The sequence below is a fragment of the Tupaia chinensis genome, unplaced genomic scaffold (genome assembly GCF_000334495.1).
Source record: "Tupaia chinensis unplaced genomic scaffold, TupChi_1.0 Scaffold147608_1, whole genome shotgun sequence".
Taxonomy (NCBI): domain Eukaryota; kingdom Metazoa; phylum Chordata; class Mammalia; order Scandentia; family Tupaiidae; genus Tupaia; species Tupaia belangeri.
Genome location: NW_006207460.1, coordinates 45,684 through 64,760, shown reverse-complemented (window position 1 = coordinate 64,760; position 19,077 = coordinate 45,684). Strand labels below are relative to the sequence as shown.

Sequence of the window (19,077 nt, the reverse complement as noted above, 5' to 3'; positions counted from 1 at the left end):
GGATCTTGGGCACGCACGCACACGCGCCCGGCGTGAGTTTTAAGCCACCGGGTCCGGGACACAAACCGCGGTCGACTATGTGGGAGTCCAGTGACATAGCCATTACGCTAACTGCTGGTTCCCCATGTCATTGAGTTTTCTGTCTAGAATTCTTTGACATATTGTGTCCCTTAACAACTTTGTTTGACTGACATATTGTGTCCCTTAACAACTTTGTTTGACTGACATATTGTGTCCCTTAACAACTTTGTTTGACTGACATATTGTGTCCCTTTCTGTCTAGAATTCTTTGACATATTGTGTCCCTTAACAACTTTGTTTGACTGACATATTGTGTCCCTTAACAACTTTGTTTGACTGCTAAACCTTTGTTCATGCTTTTATGTTTAAAATTTCTGAATCACTTTAGGTGTATATTGCACAGAATATAGCATAGGACTGTGTTTGCTTTGTCATTGAATCTGAAAATCTTATTTATTTATTGCCATAGCGTGCCTGCACTCTCAGAGACAGAGAGTAGGAAAGTGAGAAATCACGCCCCCCTCCCCCCCAGGGGTGGTGGCCATGCTGCAATCCCTTCTCCATTCTCCTTTTGGGATTTTGGGTATGCACGCACTTCTGACCAGCATGAGTTTCAAGCCACCAGGTCCGGGACTTGAACTGTAGTTGGCCCTGTGGGAAACCAGCTGCCTTTGCAACCACTCCAACTACTGGGCCCATGAATCTGAAAATCTTACGTGTTGATAGGCCCACAGTTACATTGTTTTACATTATATTTTAAGTCTTTCATGTCTGTTCTCTTTTTCTGTGTTGGTACTTCTGCACTTTAGAAACATGTATTTTTTAGTGATTTGTCTTTGTGAATCTTTTTACATTTTTGTCATAGTGTATGTCACTCATCAGAGACAGACAGTGGAAGGGAAGGTGAGAAATCGCCCCTCAGGGAGGACGTCCAAACTGTGATCCTTCTCTTCCAGTCTCCTCTCGGGATTTTGGGCATGTACACACAAGCGTCAAGCATGATTGATCTTTCTTTCTTTCTCTTTTTTTTTTAAGAGAGATTGATGCTATAGGGTGTGTGCACTCACTAGAAAGAAGAGAAAGTGAGAAATCACCTCGAGGGGATGGCCACGCCACAGTTCCTTCTCCTCTGTTCTCCTCTCAGGATTTTGCGCACGTATATACACCTGGCATGAATTTTAAGCTGCTGAGTCTGGGACTAGAACCACAGTTGACTACTTGTGAATCCAACAATGTAACCATTATACCATATGCTTGTCTAGTATGATTTTCATGTTGCTGAGTGTGGGACTCAAACTGTGGTTTGCTATGTGGGAGTCCAGAGCCTTAACCACCATGCCACCTCCTGGCCTCAGTTTGTGAATCTTTTTATACACTTTTAGTCCTCTCTTTCATTGCTTTAGTCCCTTTTCAGGGTCAATAAGAAAATGTATAATTTTAATTTCTTTTTCCTCATCTTCCTGCTTCTACTATCAAGTTGTATTTAATAATATTACCATTTTTTTGAGAGGTTTTTGTTTTAGAGCGCGTGCGCTCGCCAGACAGACAGAGAGAGACGGAGAGACAGAAAGCGAGAAATCACCCCCCAGGGTGGATGGCCATGCCGCAATCCCTTCTACTCCATTCTCCTCACGCCTGGCGTGAGTTTTAAGCCACCGGGTCTAGGACGTGAACCACGGTCGACTACATGGGAGTCCAGTGACATAGCCATTACGCTAATTGCTGGTCCCAATAATATTACCATATTTTATTGTATCTAAGAGATGGTGTCTATTTTAAGTCATACTATTATTTGATACATTATTTAGGGGAAAAATACTGTCAATTAAACTATTATATACCATATAAGGCACATTCTGATTTCAGAGATACTAAAATGTGGGGGAAAATGTGTTTTCAAATCAGTAAAGCAGTGTTTTTCTTATTATTTGCTACTGTAACCTTAAATATGCTATGTCTTCTTGGCTTGTTAACTGTAAATTATATTCTTTTGCTTCTAGCTATTACGTAAACAGTCAGATCTTTGTTTTATACCATCTCAACAGTTTCTTTTTCCAGTTTCCCCAATCATCTATTGGTTGGCTGAAGCTCATCCTATAGTAGAATCCTCAAACAATGGAGTTCTTACATGTATGTCTTTCACTTCACATCATCTTTTATTTCAGGAGTAGTTTATTGAAATGTAGATTTCTTTCTTTTTCAGTTTCCCAGGGAGTATGTGCATGTGTGCATGGGAGTTGAGGGTAGGAATGTATCCCAAATGGGGAATGGTCATGCTGCGATCCCCTCTCCTCCATTTCTTCCTTCCTTTGGGATCACCCAGTGTGTTTTCAGGCTGCTAGGTAGCAACTCAAACCATGCTGTCAGCCATATGGGTCCTGATTCTGTGATCCCACCATGCCACTGGGTGGCCTAAGTTGTAGATTAAAAAAAAAAAATCTCAAACTTATTATTCTTATAACTTTTTATAAGAATAATAAAAATGTAAATGTAAGTACTTTTCCTTCCCTGAAGTATTGAGAGTAAGTTGCCAACATGAATGTTCCATTATTCCTCAATACTTCAGTATGTATTTCCTGCATACAAGGACATTTTCTATTATGATCAAGTACAACCATCAGAATCAGAAAATTAATTTGCTAGATTATTGCCACTTATTGCTAAGTTTGTTGGTTGTTTCAATGGTACCCCAATAGAACAAAGATCTGATCCAGGATTATGTACTATATTTACTTGTCATTTTTTAAAAAGAATTATTTAACTTTGTCTATTTTAATTTGACCAGAGAGGGACAGAATGAGAGAGAGAGAGTGAGGGAAAGTGAGAAAGCAAGCCACCCGGCCTGGTACTCGCACCTCGGTCAGCCATGTGTGAGTCCTGTGCCCTTAACTACCAAGCCACCCACTGGCCCCAATGTCTTTTTATTTATTTTAAAAGAATTGCTTTTTATTTAACTTTATTTGTTTGTTTGTTTATTTTAATTTGACCAGAGAGGGACAGAGTAAGAGAAGAGAGAGAGGGAAAATGAGAAAGCAAGCCACCAGGTCCGGGACTTGAACCACTGTCTGCCATGTGAGTTAAGGGCACTGTCCAGTGCCCTTAACTACCACGCCACCTGCTGGTCCTTCAATGTCTTTTCAATCTCATTTAATCTGGAATATTTCCCTAGTTTTACCCCAACTCTCTCTCTCTTTTTTTTTTTTTTTGAGAGGTTTTTTGCTATAGGGTGTGTGTGCTCGCCAGACAGAGAGAGACAGAGAGACAGAAAGTGAGAAATCACCCCCCAGGGGGGATGGCCATGCCGTAATCTCTTCTCCTCCATTCTCCTCTCGGGATCTTGGGCACGCACGCACACGTGCCTGGCGTGAGTTTTAAGCCACCAGGTCCGGGATGTGAACCACAGTCGACTACATGGGAGTCCAGCGACATAGCCATTATGCCAACTGCTGGTCCCCACCCCAACTTTCAATACCTTGACATTTTTGAAGACTATAGAGCAGTTATACTATAGAATGTTCTTCAGTTAAGGTTTTTTTTATGTGTGTGTGTTTTTTTTTTTTTTTATTCTATGAGAGAGAGAGAATAACACCTTAATAGTAATAGGGTCCTGATGTTGTGATCCCCAACCCTCTCCCTTCCCCAAGTCTAAGTCAGCTGGGCTCATGGTTATTGACGGTGTTGACTTTGATTATTTTAAGTTTCTTTTTTCTTTATTCATGATAGAGTATGTAGGCACACATGTGAGAGTCAGTAGAAAGAGAGAGAGAGATGAGCACCTTCATGATCCCTGTCCTCCAGTTTTCCAGCCCATTGAATCTTGGATACTTGTTCACATATTTGGCATGTTACAGAGGCTGCTCAGGTGGAAAATTCGAACTGTAGTCACTATGTGAGATCTGGCTTCTCTCTCTCTCTTTTTTCTTCATTTTTATTTATTTATTTTTCTGCCATGGGGCAAGTACACTCACTGGACAGATAGTGAGAGGGAATGTGAGAAAACACCTCTCAAGGGAATGGCCATGCCACAATCCCTTCTCCTCCACTCTCCTGAGAGAGGAGAGAAGAAACATGATGTGCCTGGCATGATTTTCGATGCCACCAAGTCCAGGACTCAAACTGGTTGGCCATGTGGGAGTCTAGTGTCTTAACCACCATGCTACCTGCTGGCCCCAAGAGATCCTGCTTGTCTTGAGCAGCACATTATTGCTACATCACAAAGCTAGCCCTACTATGATTATTTAATAAAGGTTCTGTGCCAGACTTCTCCACCAACATTATTATTTTTCTTTTCATAATAAAGTATTTTGTTCAGAATTATATAAATGTCCCACTCCTTATCAGACTTCTGTTCATTTATTTATTTAGAATAGTATGGACTAATGAAATCCTATTTTACTCAATGGACTATAAGTCAGCATTTTTTATAATGCTTAAATATTCCAGATTTGAAGTTTGAGCCTTTTTAAGCAGACTTTTGTGTCTGTTTTACAGATCTCCATTTTTTGAATATTTAACTTTGTCGCCTAACAAGATAGTGCGGACTCATCTCAAACTTTCTAGTCCTGGAATTAGCTCTATATCCAAGGAGCCCTTTCAGAATACAATGGCATTTGGAAACCAAGATCTGGATACTAGTTGTACTCATTGCTATTAGGGTGTCCTTTCTTTTAGCCCTCTTAGTGAACAGAATTGGAAAGTATTAATACATGTATGTATATGTGCACACACATCTACAATTCTAATTCAGTATCACACAGTACATTTCAACCTTTAGCTTTTCCGTTTTTCTGACTCCCTTATCTGAGAAACCTCACTTCAGTGTATTTATTTGTTTGCTTATTCTAGTCTCTCAAGACACTATTGTCCTCTGGGCATTTGAGGGGCAGGGAGGGATGGTGACCAGAAGTAAAGCTATGTTCCCCCCCCCTTTTTTTTTAATTAAGTGGTAGAGATATGTAGTTCTTATATTCCACATATGTATTCCTTAAATTCCACACTGTTGAATTTATTTGCTACAAGTTCGTTCATATAATCCTCTCAATAGAGTGTACTCTCTATAAATACTCAGTGTAATAATCCCACAGTGAATGTACACCTGTAGGACCAGGGTAGAGAGTACCAGTAGAAAAGAGGGAGCATCTGCAATCTAAATGGTTTGTCCTAAGTGAGAAAGGATCTAGATTCTGAAGATTTATTTGGGTATAACATCTAGTGCTCTGAAAAAATCAAATTGTTTCAATTAGACATTTTGTAACCATATTTCTAATACAGTTCCCATTTGTGTTTATGAAAAAATTAAATCTTACATTTTCGTCGAAGCCTTCTCTTCTTGCTTCTTCAACCAAATCTCTTCTGCTTTTGCTATTGAGAATACAAAATAAAAATCAGAGGCATATGACAGTAAAACAGGAAATGCCACCTTAAGATACAGTCAGATCTAAAGGAAAGTATAGGATTGTATTTCTGTACTTTCTGATAATAAGTGTCAATTTGGAAAATGTGATCATTAAAGTTCTCCAGAATATCATATGCTATTGGCTGTTTTTTTTCTTTTTTAAGAGATTTTTGCCGTAGGGTTCGTGCACTTGCCAGAGAAACAGAGACAGAAACAGAAAGTGAGAAATCACCCTCTGGGGGGATGGCCATGCCACAATCCCTTCTCCTCCATTCTCCTCTCTGGATTTTGGGCATGCATGCACACATGCCTGGTGTGAGTTTCAAGCCACCAGGTGTAGGACTCGAATAGCAGTCAACAGCAGTCGACTACCTGGGAGTTCATTGAAGTAACCATTATGCCTTCTGCTGGTCCCGCCGTTAGCTATTTTTTTAAAAAGTTTTTATTTTGTCCTACTGCCAGGAGCCTGGTTTTGAAAGCATTTTGACATCAGAATCATTCAATAAATGTAAGTATTATTTGTAAGTATTGTGTGTAAAATGTTTTTATTCTTTTATTTTTGGAGATATTTTTGTTATAGGGTGCTTGTGCTTGTCAGAGAGACAGAGAGAGACAGGACAGAAACATCTGCTGGGAGGATGGTCACACTGCAATCCCTTCTCCATTTTCCTGTTGGGATTTTGGGCACACAAACACATATGTCCAGCATGAATGTTAAGCTGCTGGATCCAGGACTCAAACCGCAATTGATTGCGTGGGAGTCCAACAACGTAACCATAATGCCATCTGCTGGTCCGAATATGTGTTTATTTTGATACTGAAATTAATGCACTTAATAGACTAAAATTGTTACCTGCTATTTTACAGGGATTTTACTCTGTAGCTTTCTCTTAAAACTTTGAGTGGTATGGCATGCATTATGTTAATTTTAAATTAGGGTTTCACGATATTCTTAGAAATTAGGAGACACTACTGGATATGGATGTATTGACAATGTTTTTAGAATAACCACATAGGATTGTGGTTGTTCTGCAATCAAAACTTTACTCTCATAAATTTCCTGTATAAAAGAAGAACTTTAAAATACTAAGTTAAAAATTTAAGAAAAGTCATCTTACGTTTTCTCATCTTCGCTTTTTTGAGCTTTCTTCAGGTTGAGTTTTTCAAGAGCATTATTGTAACTCTGGGCATAATTAAAAATAGTTTGAAGATTCATCAAAATATACTCTATATATTACTGTTTGATTAAGGTAAAAGAAATATTAAATGCTTGTTGAAGGACTACTATCCTAAAGAAGTACTGAAGCGAAATGCTGTGTGTGATTATGCTTTCTACCTTGTCCCCACCCATGGTGACAAAAGCAACACAGCTTCTCTTGGAGGCATCACATTTAAATTTCCAAAGACAAAAATCTTTTAAAAGTATTAACATGCATTTCATTAAGGATGTTAACACTTTGAATGCACATAACCAGAATCATACTCAGGAGATAAAAGATAGGAACCCCCCAGTTTAACTCATTTTGGGGGGCAGCTTAACAGGTTGTTTTTAAAAGGTAAATTCTTGGACATTTATTAAATGCTAGTAGCCCCACAGCTACTAGAACTTTTCTCTAAAATGTTAGGCTTATAGCCACAGGATATGCAGAGATGGGCACGCCCGTGGAGGAAATGAAACCAATACACACTTGGATATGTTACAACTCAAAGTGAAGTAGTTGTCAAGAGGAAGACAGGGAAGATTCCACTCTGTCAAGGAGAATATTATGTTATCAGGAGAGAGAAGAGCTGTGGAATATTTCAGGGGTCAAGGAATGACATGAGCAGAGTCCCAGAGACATACAGAAGGCTGTATGAAAAGTTAGAATTTAAAATTTCCTTGAATTCCACAAGTGCATGCAGAACAACCTATAAGCCTTGATAATAGACTATACAAGGGAACTTTAAAGTTTGTAGGAAAGTCAAAGTACAAGTTTATTTTGGTACAGAATATTTTTGAAATCTACACATGGTTTGTTCATAACATGTGTTGTCCACGAACTTTTTGTAGGACACCTCACATAAGGGACAGGGAATAAAAAGTCCTTCCAAGGATTTTGGGCCCAAGATGACTGAGAGAATTATTACCATTAACAGGAAAGTGAGGAAGACAGGCACATGGAGTTCTGAATTTAGATGATTTAATTATAAATAATTTAGAATATTTATTATTTATAGATTATTTAAACCCCTGAATTTAGATTATTTAATACCAGCATCTAAATTGAAAACTTCTTGAAGGGAAGAGTTTCATTATACAAAATAGTGCTTTGCATTTAGTAAATAACTTAATTACTCTTTGATATCTTGAACTCTGAAGTAATTTTGGCTACAGCTTAAAAGCCAGTCACTTCTTCAGTAGTATGAGTAAAATATGTTCAAACCTTAGTAATACCGGACCAAAAAACCACAGGTGGGAGGGGAACCACACCACTACTTGGGGTTTAAGTGTTATTCAACCTACATGAGTATAAACTGATTAAGATTTGTCTAATTCTAATTAGGAAAAGAATATCATTTACCTTTTTAATCATTTTACCAAGTTCAAAATCTGGCTTTCTGTGTACTGTATAATCAGCTTTCACTTCAGAATAGGTATCATTAATTATTGCCAAGAACATGTTCTGGGGAGAAATATCCCAATAGTTATTTCAATAAAAATTTAGCTCAACAGTCGGTAACCTTAACAAACGCTGGGATTTGTAAAATTAGGTCTAAGATTTAAAAATAATCCATATGTTTAATAATAGGGAAATGGCTAGGTAGACTACAGTTGTAGAATCATAAATGTGTGATATGTGGATGTGGGCAAGTGTGTTAGTGGTAAATAAGAAAAGCAGAATGTGAAACAGTACATGTGATCTGGTTATGAATATATATTAAATATATCTTATTAATATTACCCATTAGAAGAAAGCTTAGAAAAATTGTACATTCATAAAGTTTCTTTGTTTTCTTTTTGATTCCCAGAAGCTGCTTGAATTCATGATCTTACTAGTGCTCCTGCTAGTACTTATGTTTAAATGTGGAGAAGATACTCTTATCCCCAGCCCACCTCTGCACCTTCCACTGTGGCCCAGCTCTGTCACTCTGGGACTCCTGGCAATCATTAGGGGATATTTTCCATGAATGACAAAAAAATGATTTCATGAAGGTCAGTAACAGCGCCTTGACAAGGAAGACAAAGTTCCTTGATTAAAAGTCCAAATAGACTTATTCTGAGGGTATGTGAGAGACCAATCCTAGTGACTCCAAGAAATCAGAGAGAAGGAGCTTTCAACCATAAGGGTCATAAGCGATAGAGAGACGGACTGACAGCCTCCTCAGTAGGGTCTCATCACACCATGAATCCCACCTCCTAAACCCTGTCTATTCAGCATGTTCATGTCGACCCGAGATCTGAATCTTCTGTCTTATACTAGCTTTTGGCATTGCAGAGCTGATGCCCTACTATGCTGGGCTGATGGCATTCAAATTCTAAAGGGTTTAGCACATCCACAGTTCAGACCTTGTAGAAGCTAACTATTAGAATCACATTCTCCCATTGAACAACTTGTAAACAGTGTCTGGACTAGAGATCCTAGATTACTACCGATTCACACCATTTAAAAATTTTTTTTCACTTACTCATTTCTTTCCTAAGTTAGAGACAGCACCCCCAACTGGGTTTCTATAACACAGTCCACCCCCATCCCCCCATCCTTTAACCAGTGCTGGATCATGGGCAAGCAAGAGCCTGGCATACTTGGCCTCTGGGAACTGGGAACTGGGAACCTTCCTCTGTGGCCTCTGGACTCATACTAGGGATCTTCCTATGTGGGACTGCCTCACAGAACATTGTACTCTATCGTTATGCCACCACCTAGCCCCCACACTTTTTTGTTATGCCACCATCTAGCCCCCACACTTTTTTTTTTAATTTGCTAGATGGCATATGTGCTTGCTAGAGAGAGACAGAACGTGAGAAAGCACTCCCACTGAGAACTGTCACAATAATTCTTTCTTCTCCATTTCTCACTTCTTTGTAGATTTTGGACATGCATACACGTGCATTCAGCATGTTTTCCAAGCTGCTGGCACCATTTGTAATAAGTGTAAAGTATTCTGACAGCCAAGCAGAATACTATAATTTTTTTTAAATAAGTAACTTTTTTATCCTTAAAAAAAATGTAAGGAAAGGGCCAGTAGGTGGCACAGTGGTTAAGGTACTGGACTCCCACATGGCCAACCACAGTTTGAGTCCCAGGCCTTGTGGCTAGCTTTCTCACCTTCCTTCTCGCTTTCTGCCTCTCTGGTCTAATTAAAAAATAACAATGATGAGTAAAATAAAATAAAAAATAATTCTTAAAAAGTAAGCAAAACCAAACAAGATATTATGGTTATTCTTACCAGTAGGACAAAGAATACAAAAAAGATGAAAGTGATGAAGTAAATGGGTCCCAGGATGCGATTGGCTTGCTGAATACCAGCAAAATTAAAATCTCCAAGAACAATTCGGAATTGTGCAAATCTTTGATAGGAAGAAAAATAAACATGAGAAAATACATTCCTTCACAAACATACATTACAGCTGATTGGGTTTATTAATGGCTCTATGAAAGTATTTGGTGGCATACATTATATATTCTCTTAATTTAATTATGTTAGTACAAAGTTCTATAAAACTGGATGTAGAAAATTCCCCTAAGGGCAAGACTTGAGGTACCACAAAGCTGAACAGATAATTAGGAACTTACAGGCTTCAATTTGTTTAACTAATCTGAACTCAATGTTCACCTACAAGGTTTGCACATTCAGGTATCTATCTGTGTACCAAAAGTGGCAGTGGTCTCCTTGGCCATTCCATTCCCAAACAGAATACTCTGACTTTGTGCAACAAGTGATTTTCCAACTTATTCCTAGATTCAAGACCCCTAGACTTCCTAATGTTGGTAATTTTTGTCTTTTTTGTTTTTTGAGAGATTTTTTTTTTTTCTATAGGGTGTTTGTACTTGCCAGACAGAGACAGATAGACAATGAGAAATCACCCTCTGGGGGGATGGCCATGCTGTAATACCTTTTACTCCATTCTCCTCTTGGAATCTTGGGCACTCATGCACATGGGCCCGACGTGAGTTTTAAGTTGCTGGGTCCGGGACTTGAACCACAGTTGATTATGTGGGAGTCCAGTGATGTAACCATTATGCCATCTGCTGGTCTCAATAATTTTTTGTCTTAGCCACCTGTAACTTCTGCTTAAATAAGCATGCCAATAATGTCACTTGCTAGATTCAAGTGCTAGTGGTGATCCTCACCATGGTCATGGGGTTTATTTTACCTTCTTCAATGACTATAAGAGTTTAGTTTTTTTGTGAAATACCATTTAAAATACTCTCACAAACCTTCACTTTTCTTTCTTTCTTTTTTTTTTTTTAAAGAGATTTTTACTAATAGGGCATGTGCCTATAGAGAGATGGAGAGAAAGAAAGTGAGAAATCACCCTCCAGAGGGGATGATGGCCACACTGCAATGCCTTCTCTTCCATTCTTTCAGGATTTTGGGCACTCATGCACATGGCACCAGCATGATTTTCAAGCTGCCAGGTCTGGGACTTATACTGTGCTGGCCCATGTGGGAGTCCAGCACCTTAAACACTGTGTCACCTGCTACCACTGAAACCTTCATTTTTCTAATTTTAAAGATGGAAAATGAAGAATTAATGGAACCAGAAGATGGCATAATGGTTATGTCACTGGGCTCCCACGTAGTTGACCGTGGTTCTACTCCCAACTCGGTGGCTTAAAACCCACACCAAGCACATGTGCATGCATGCCCAAAATCTGGAGAGTAGAATGGAGTAAAAGGTGATTTCTTGCTTTCTGTCTTTTCATCTCTCTAGCGAGTGTATACGCCCTATAACATGAATCTCTCTTAAAAAAAAAAAAAGGAATGAATTAATATAACAGAAGAAGAATTAGAATTTTCTAACCTAAATCTTATCTTCATATAATTAATTTGCAGTAGTATAGCAAGACACATCAGAGAGACCAGTTATACATTATGCATATGTACATGTATGTTTCTTATCTTTTTAAAAATATTATTTAATTTAATTTATTGCTATTTTAAAGTTTGCTATAGGGCGCATGTGCTTGAGAGAGAGAGAGAGAGAGAAAGATAGAAAGTGAGAAAGCAAGCTGCTAGATCTAGAACTTGAACTACAGTTGGCCATGTGGGAGTCCAGAGCGTCCATGCCACCTGCTTACCCCTATTTCTTATCTTGAGGGGAAACCTGGGAAAGAACTTTTAATAGCATGTTGATACTCTGCATGATTGTTAGTCAGTCAAAAGGGAGAAATTTTCTTGTCCCTGTTGCTTTCAACAATCACTTAAAGGGAACAGAGGGCTATCTACAATGAAGGAAGAGAATGAAATAAAAGAAATAGGCTGGGACCAGCAGTTAGCGCAATGGCTATGTCGTTTGACTCCCACGTAGTCAACTGTGGTTCATGTCCCAAACCCGGTGGCTTCAACTCACACTGGGCACGTGTGCTTGCGCGCCCAAGATCCCAAGAGGAGAATGGAGGAGAAGGGATTGCGGCATGGCCATCTCCCCTGGGGGGTGATTTCTCGCTTTCTATCTCTCTGTCTCTCTCTGTCTGTCTGGCTAGCGCACGCGCCCTATAGCAAAAACCTCTCCAAAAATAAATAAATAAATAAATAAATAAATAAATAAATAAATAAATAAATAAATAAATAAATAAATAAATAAATAAATAAATAAATAAATAAATAAATAAATAAATAAATAAATAAATAAATAAATAAATAAATAAAAAAGAAATAGGCTACCTAGAGTCCTAGGATTCAGAGTTTTCTGGAATTTGATTCCCCTTTACCTAAGACCTGACCATATCATACATAAAGTATTTATCTTCCTGTTTTTTAATTTTTTTTAATATGAAGTTTATTTATTTCTTTTATGGGTATGAGAGAAGGCCCCTCAAGAAGGTCTGATAATCCTCCTCTAGCCTTCCTAACCAGTCAGAATCATGAATGTTTGAGATCAGCATGTACAGGTTGACTTAGGAACCAAACCTAGGAACCTAGCATCTCTTGAACATGTTACTACTATACTACCTACCTAGCCCCTGTCCTTTTAATACTGCTTTGTAATGCTCTTCTACGTAAGATAGGAAAAAATGCTGGGTTGGAAGACTTCCACAAGTCTTACCACAAATATTTTTTCCTTCTAGCATAGAACAACAGGCTTTGTTTAGTGTTTCTAACTTGATGTTTTATCTTCGAGTTTTATTTATGTAAGAAAAGATAAGTTGGGGTCAGCAGGTGGAGTGGTGGTTGGGGCACTAAACTTCCACATGGCTGACCACTGTTTGAGTCCGGGACCTGGCAGCTTGCTTTTTGTCTGTCTCTGTCTCTCTCTGGTAAGCATGTGTACCCTGTAGCAAATAATAATAATAATAATAATAAAATTAAATAATTAAAAAAAGAAAAGTTAACAGTACCATTTCTCATTCTTTCCTCTCCAGAAACTACCTCAGTAACTAAAGTTTCCATTCTTCCCTTATCTATCAAGAGTGTTCAGATACCTCTGCTCTGTAAGTAATAATAACAAGAACCCAAGTAATTTATTGAGTGACTATATTTATATAGGAACTGGAGACTACAAATACAGTGTAATTATTTCTGCTTTTAATAGTTTATCCAACTTTTTTTTCCTTTTTTGCATGCAAGTTAAAAGGAATACCATGACACCTCAGCATTCAGGGTTATATTTAATTAAAATACTGTTTTGTTCTTGATATCCCTGCTGACTTTCTAGAGTTCTCCTTTAATCATCCCTTAACATATTGATAACTTTCTAGTCTCTCTTGGAGGTGTCAATAGGGTGGTAGCTATTCTTAAGCATTCTTCAAATATTGCCTCTTTTCCACTCTCTGTTGTTGTTGTTGTCTCTTTTTTAATTGCCAGAGGGCACATGTGCTTGTGTGAGAGAGAGAGCAAGAGAGAGAGAAGAAAGCACCTCCCAATGAAGTATCGTCACTCTACAATCTTGTTTCCAAATCATAGATCATATCTATTAGGCCTTCTCTATCTTTTATATCTCATACACTCAACATTTTGTTTATGCTGCCTTTTTTTTTATAAAGGATTTTTTTCTATGGGGCATATGCCCTCCCTGGTGAGACAGAGAGACACAGAAATCACTCCCAAGGTGGGATGGCCATGCCATCTCCTTCAGTCTCTTCTCAGGATTTTGGACACATACACACATGCCCTGGCATGAATTTTAAGCTGCTGTATCTGGGACTTGAACTGCATTTGACTATATGTAAGTCCAGTGATATAACCATTACACCACCTGCTGGTCCCTATGCTGCATTTTTGATAACGTCTTCTGACCCACTTTCCACTTTACTCATTTTCTCTTTCTCTGTGTCTTATTTGCTATCAAACTTATTAACTGAGCTTTTTATCTCAGACACTATACTTATTAGAATTCTACTTGGTACTTTTTAAAATATACCATTTTTTAAAAAAGAACTATTTAACTTTATTTATATCATTATTTTTTAATTTGACCAGAGAGGGACATTGCGAGGAAAAGTGAAAAAGCAAGCCACTAGGTCTGGGACTTGAACTGTGGTCAGACATGTGGCAGTCCAGTGCCTTAACCACCTCACCACCTACTGGACCCCAAATGCATCACTTTTTATACTGCTGTGTTCTCAAAATATTTCCTGACTGTATGTTCTTTAAATTAAGTAAATTGTTTTATTCCAATAAATGAAGTATTTGTGTTATCCATTATATCTGTTGGTTCTCACTTATGATTTCTTCCTCCTTATATGCCAAGTTATTTATAAGCAGTACATTATATTTGGAAAATTACTTGTAGAAATAATTTGAGGCCTAGGGGAAGATACCTTTCTTTAGAGAGGCTTTTTGTTTGTGTCAGTCAGGTACATGTAGGCATTCTAGCCTAGAAACATCTTAATCCAAATTTAAGACCTAAGCTTCCTTGATACTGTAGGTGACTGAATCCAGGCTTCAAGTCACTGCAAGAGGCTTCCTGCTTGATGTGTGGAGAAGTGATCAGACAGTCCTCCCCTGATATATACACATGTTATTCAGGTCCTGGGCTTTGCCTTCTATCTCCTCACCGAGAGGTGGCCAGAAACACATTTTTTTTTTTTTCAAATGTTTCTTCTGGATTAGCAAAAATACTACCAAGTGAAGGATTCTGGGAAGATGGTAGAGGTGAAAGCACCAGGAATCTGTCTCCCTTCCCCTCCCCCCATGTAGATGACAGTTGCACTGGCAGAATCTACCTGATATAATGATTTTGGAACTCTGGAGTCTATTGAAGAAGGCCTGAGACTTCCATCTCAGCTACAGTGGTACATTGCTATTGAAATGCTACTGAGAGGCCAGGGTTCAGTACCCAGCCAACCTAAACAGGTCTGTAGTCCTAGATAGCTGGGCGACTGGAACAGGAAGATCCCAACCTGGCAAGACCCTATCAAAAATCTCTAATAAACAAACTTAAAAAGAAAGCCTGTAAGTTCCAGGGAAAGGCTTGGAAAAGTTGTGATTAATTTTGATACATTTTAGCATCTCATTCAGCAGTGGGTATGCATCTGCTACTCCTTAGCCCTGTGGCAAGGAGTTATGGAGCAGCTTGTATGCAGTTTGTGAGAGTCAGGGTAGTCAGTAGGGACCATGTTCTCCAAATACTGGCCATTTATATGCTGACTACTGCTGCTGATTGCTGCTTCTGATTGTGGAGGAATGAGAGGCAGGCAGCCATTGTTGCACCCTCCTCCCATTATTTTAAATTCCTCCCCCTCCAGCTGAAGCAGTGTCCTTTAGTTTATAAGACTGACATCCTTCTCCACCTCACCTTACGTTTTACTTTTTGCAGAGCCAGACATCAAAGAGTAGAATGTGCAAAAGCAACTGCATATACAAGGAAAATTAGAAAATCAACATGTGGGGTCAGCAGGTGGCATGGTGATTAAGGCACTGGACTCCCACATGGCTGACTGATTTCAGTCCTAGATCTGGCAGTTTGCTTTCTTGCTTTCTCTCTCTCTCTCTCTCTCATGAATGTACATGCCCTGTAGCAAATTTAAATAATAATAATAATAGTTATGAATAAAATTAAATAATTATTTTTTAAAAAATAAGAAAAAAAAAAAAGAAATAAATGTGCATGTCCAGGTAAAGTTGTAATCCCATAAAAGACCTTAAATTTATAACTCAGGATATTCTTGGGCATTGAGATAGACTACAATAATAAAAATGCAAAACCAAAACAGCAGATTCTGGGTAGGGAGAAGAATCTGGTTTTCCAGAATTTTCATATTCAAATGTCTGGTATAATTTTTTTAAACACAAAGTCATAAAAATAAAAAAAATGAATCTTAAAAAAATTTTTAATTACCTGATAAATACAAAGAAACAGGGACATATGGCCTATTCAATGGAAAACACACACACACACACACACACACACACACAAGAAAAACCAACAGATATTGTCCTTAAGGACCAGAAGGCAGATCAACTAGACAAAGACTTTAAAACAACTGACTTATGCTCAAAGAGAGTCAGCCAGGTGGCATGATGGTTAAGGCAGATAGATCCCACATGGCTGAGTGTACAGTCTGAGTCCTGGACCTGGTTGCTTGGAAAATATGTGAGGCATGTATGTGTGCATGGTCAAAATCCCAAGAGGAGAATGGAGGAGAAGGGACTGTGGCATGGCTATCCCCCTAAGGGGGTGCTTTTCAGTTTCCCTAATTTTCCTCTCTGTCTCTCTACCATGAGAACATGTACCCTATAGCAAAAACTGGATCACAAAAAAAAAAAAAAAAAAAAAAAGGATGCTGAAAGAGCTAAGGGAAGATGTGGATAAAGTAAAGAAAATATGTAAATATAGTTGCTAATATCCATAAAGAGAAAACATAAAAAAAGGAAATTCTAGAGTTGAAAAAGACAATAATAAAAATGAGCAATTCATTAGAGAAATTCAGAGGCAGATGAGAGCAGGTAGAAGAAAGAATCAGTGAACTTGAAGATAGGATGATTGAAACTATTGAGCCTGAGGAAAGAAAAAATAAAGAAAAGTGAATAGATCTTAAGTACTCTGTGGTATATCATCAAGCAGACTAACATACACACTGGGAGACCAAAGGGAAGGGGAAGAGAATATTCAAAGAAGCAATGGCCCCCAATTTTCCAAGTTTGATGAAAGATAGGAATATAAATATCCAAAGAACTCAGTGAACTCCAAAAGGATCAATTAAAAAAGATCCACACTAAGACACATTGTAATTAAACTGCCAAAGGAGAGAATCTTGACAGCAGCAACAAAGAAGCAACTCATTACATACAAGGAATCCTGATTAAGATTACCAGCATATTTTTCTGCCAAAGATTTATTTATAGGAAACCAATAAAGGCATTGATAATCTATTCCATGAAATCTTGGAAGAAAGCTTTCCAAATCTAAAGAGGCATTCAAATATCCAGACCCAAGATATACAAAGGGCCCCTAATAGAATCTACCCAAGAAGATCTTCTCCAAGGCACATCATAGCCAGACTGGTCAAATCTATAGACAAAGACAAGATACTAAAATTAGCAAGAGAAACCTCAGGTTACTTATAAAGGTTATCCTATCAGGCTAACCTCAGACCTCTCATCAGAAACAATGTGAGCAAGGAAAGAATGGGAAAATATATTCAAAATGTTAAGTGAAAAACTGTTTCAACCAAGAATACAATACCCAGCAAGATTATCTTTCATATGGAAAGAAAGAATAAAAACATTTTCAGATAAACAAGACTTGAAAGAATTTGCCAGTAAAAGACCCACTCTTCAGGAAATTCTGAAAAGAGTGCTTTACCAGGAAAACTAAAAACACACATACAGAAATAAAAGAACAAAAAGCAACCAAGAAAATGACCAATTTAATGCTAGGGACAGGAAATATCAATAACAATGCAGAATGTTAACTTCCAGGATTTAAATGGAAAGATTGGACCACAGCAGCACTGCATATTCAACAGAAGAGGGTTTGAACATAAGACTGAACTGGCAAAATAGAATTTTATGACTTTCGAGTAAAGCATTACTGATTTTTTCTTTTTACTATGCTTTGTTTTCCCAATTTAAACATTTTAGTTTCTTTTCAGTTGTTGATAGATGTAGCAATGTCTTAAAATATTTTTCTTGTTTGTTTCTTTAAATGAAAACATAAACTTTTCTTTTCTTGATCCCTCTGGAATTGGAAAATATTTGGTAATCTTATTTTGTGGGAGAAGGGTTATTTGCATAAGTTCAGTAACGCTTGTTGCATTGATTCAGAAATCGGAAATACTCATTATTGGACAGGGCTTTGACTGGAATGTCATATCTGAAGATTAATCAGAAAACTATGGAATTAAGGTGGATCTCAAGCTAACAGAAGCTCTTAGAAAGATGGCCTGGTATGATAAATCATTCTGACTGGCAGAGAGGATTAGAGAAGATATATGAAAGAATTTATAACATAAAATAACCTGGACTTTTCCAGCCCAGCATTGTAATCAGCAGAGATTGCAAAAGAGCAACCACACCAGAGAATTATATTGAGAAAGACTTTGAAGGAAGAAAAAGAGACTGATCTTTGCTAGCAGATGATATATCACAGAATACTTGGTAGAGCAGGGCTGGATTAAGAAGGTTTATGTGTGACTAGTATGCTGGGCATTTGCTTTTCAACAATTTGAGTAGTTGACATGTAAATATTTTCTCAATAATACTTAAAACCATATGGTTTCTGTTTATAGAGTCACAAATAAAACTTTAGAAAATTATAAGAAATATTTTGAACATTATCTTTAAAATTCAGTATTTTGAAATTTTGAAAGTTGTTTATTAAATTTCAATAACTATGGGGTATGGGACCAGCAGTTAGCATAATGGCTATGTGGCTGGACTCCCATGTAGTCGACCGTGGTTCGCATCCCAGACCTGGTGGCTTAAAACGCCCAGCGCGTGTGCATGCATGCCCAAGATCCTAAGAGGAGAATGGAGGAGAAGGGATTACAACATGGCAATCCCCCCTGGGGGTGATTTCTCGCTTTCCGTCTCTCTGTCTCTCTGGCGAGCACACACGCCCTAAAGCAAAAACCTCTCCAAAAAAAAAAAAAACAAAAAACTATGGGGTATGAGTTAAAATTTTTTGATATGTAAAGTAAATTGTGGAAAAATGTAAAAACAAATTAGATAAATGAATAAATAAATAAGAGAAAAAAATTAAGATGTTAAAAAAAGATTTATTTATTTAATTCCATTTGTTATTATTTTTAAATTTGACCAGAGAGAGAAAGAAAGGAAAAGTGAGAAAGCAAGCCACCAGGTCTGGGACTAGAACCATGCTTGGCCATATGGGAATCCAGTGCCCTCAACCACTATGCCATGTGCTGGCCCCACCAGCATATTTTCTTTTCTTTTCTTTTTTTTCTTTTCTTTTTTTTTTTTTAGCTATAGGGCACGTGCGCTCGCCAGACAGAGACAGAGACAGAGAGATAGAAAGCGAGAAATCACCCCCCAGGGGGGGTTGCCAAGTT

General features: G+C 37.9%; 1 protein-coding gene across 1 annotated transcript in view; it reads right to left on the bottom strand.

Moving 5' to 3' along the window:
* Positions 1–19,077, bottom strand: part of PKD2L2 (polycystin 2 like 2, transient receptor potential cation channel) — a 69,434-nt gene that overhangs the window by 11,306 nt on the left and 39,051 nt on the right. The window contains exons 8-11 of the mRNA XM_027768841.1: positions 9,845–9,965; positions 7,978–8,079; positions 6,535–6,599; positions 5,328–5,382 (exon numbers count right to left, since the gene is read on the bottom strand). Coding sequence (XP_027624642.1) covers positions 5,328–5,382; positions 6,535–6,599; positions 7,978–8,079; positions 9,845–9,965 — 343 coding nt within the window. The remainder of the gene's footprint in view (positions 1–5,327; positions 5,383–6,534; positions 6,600–7,977; positions 8,080–9,844; positions 9,966–19,077) is intronic.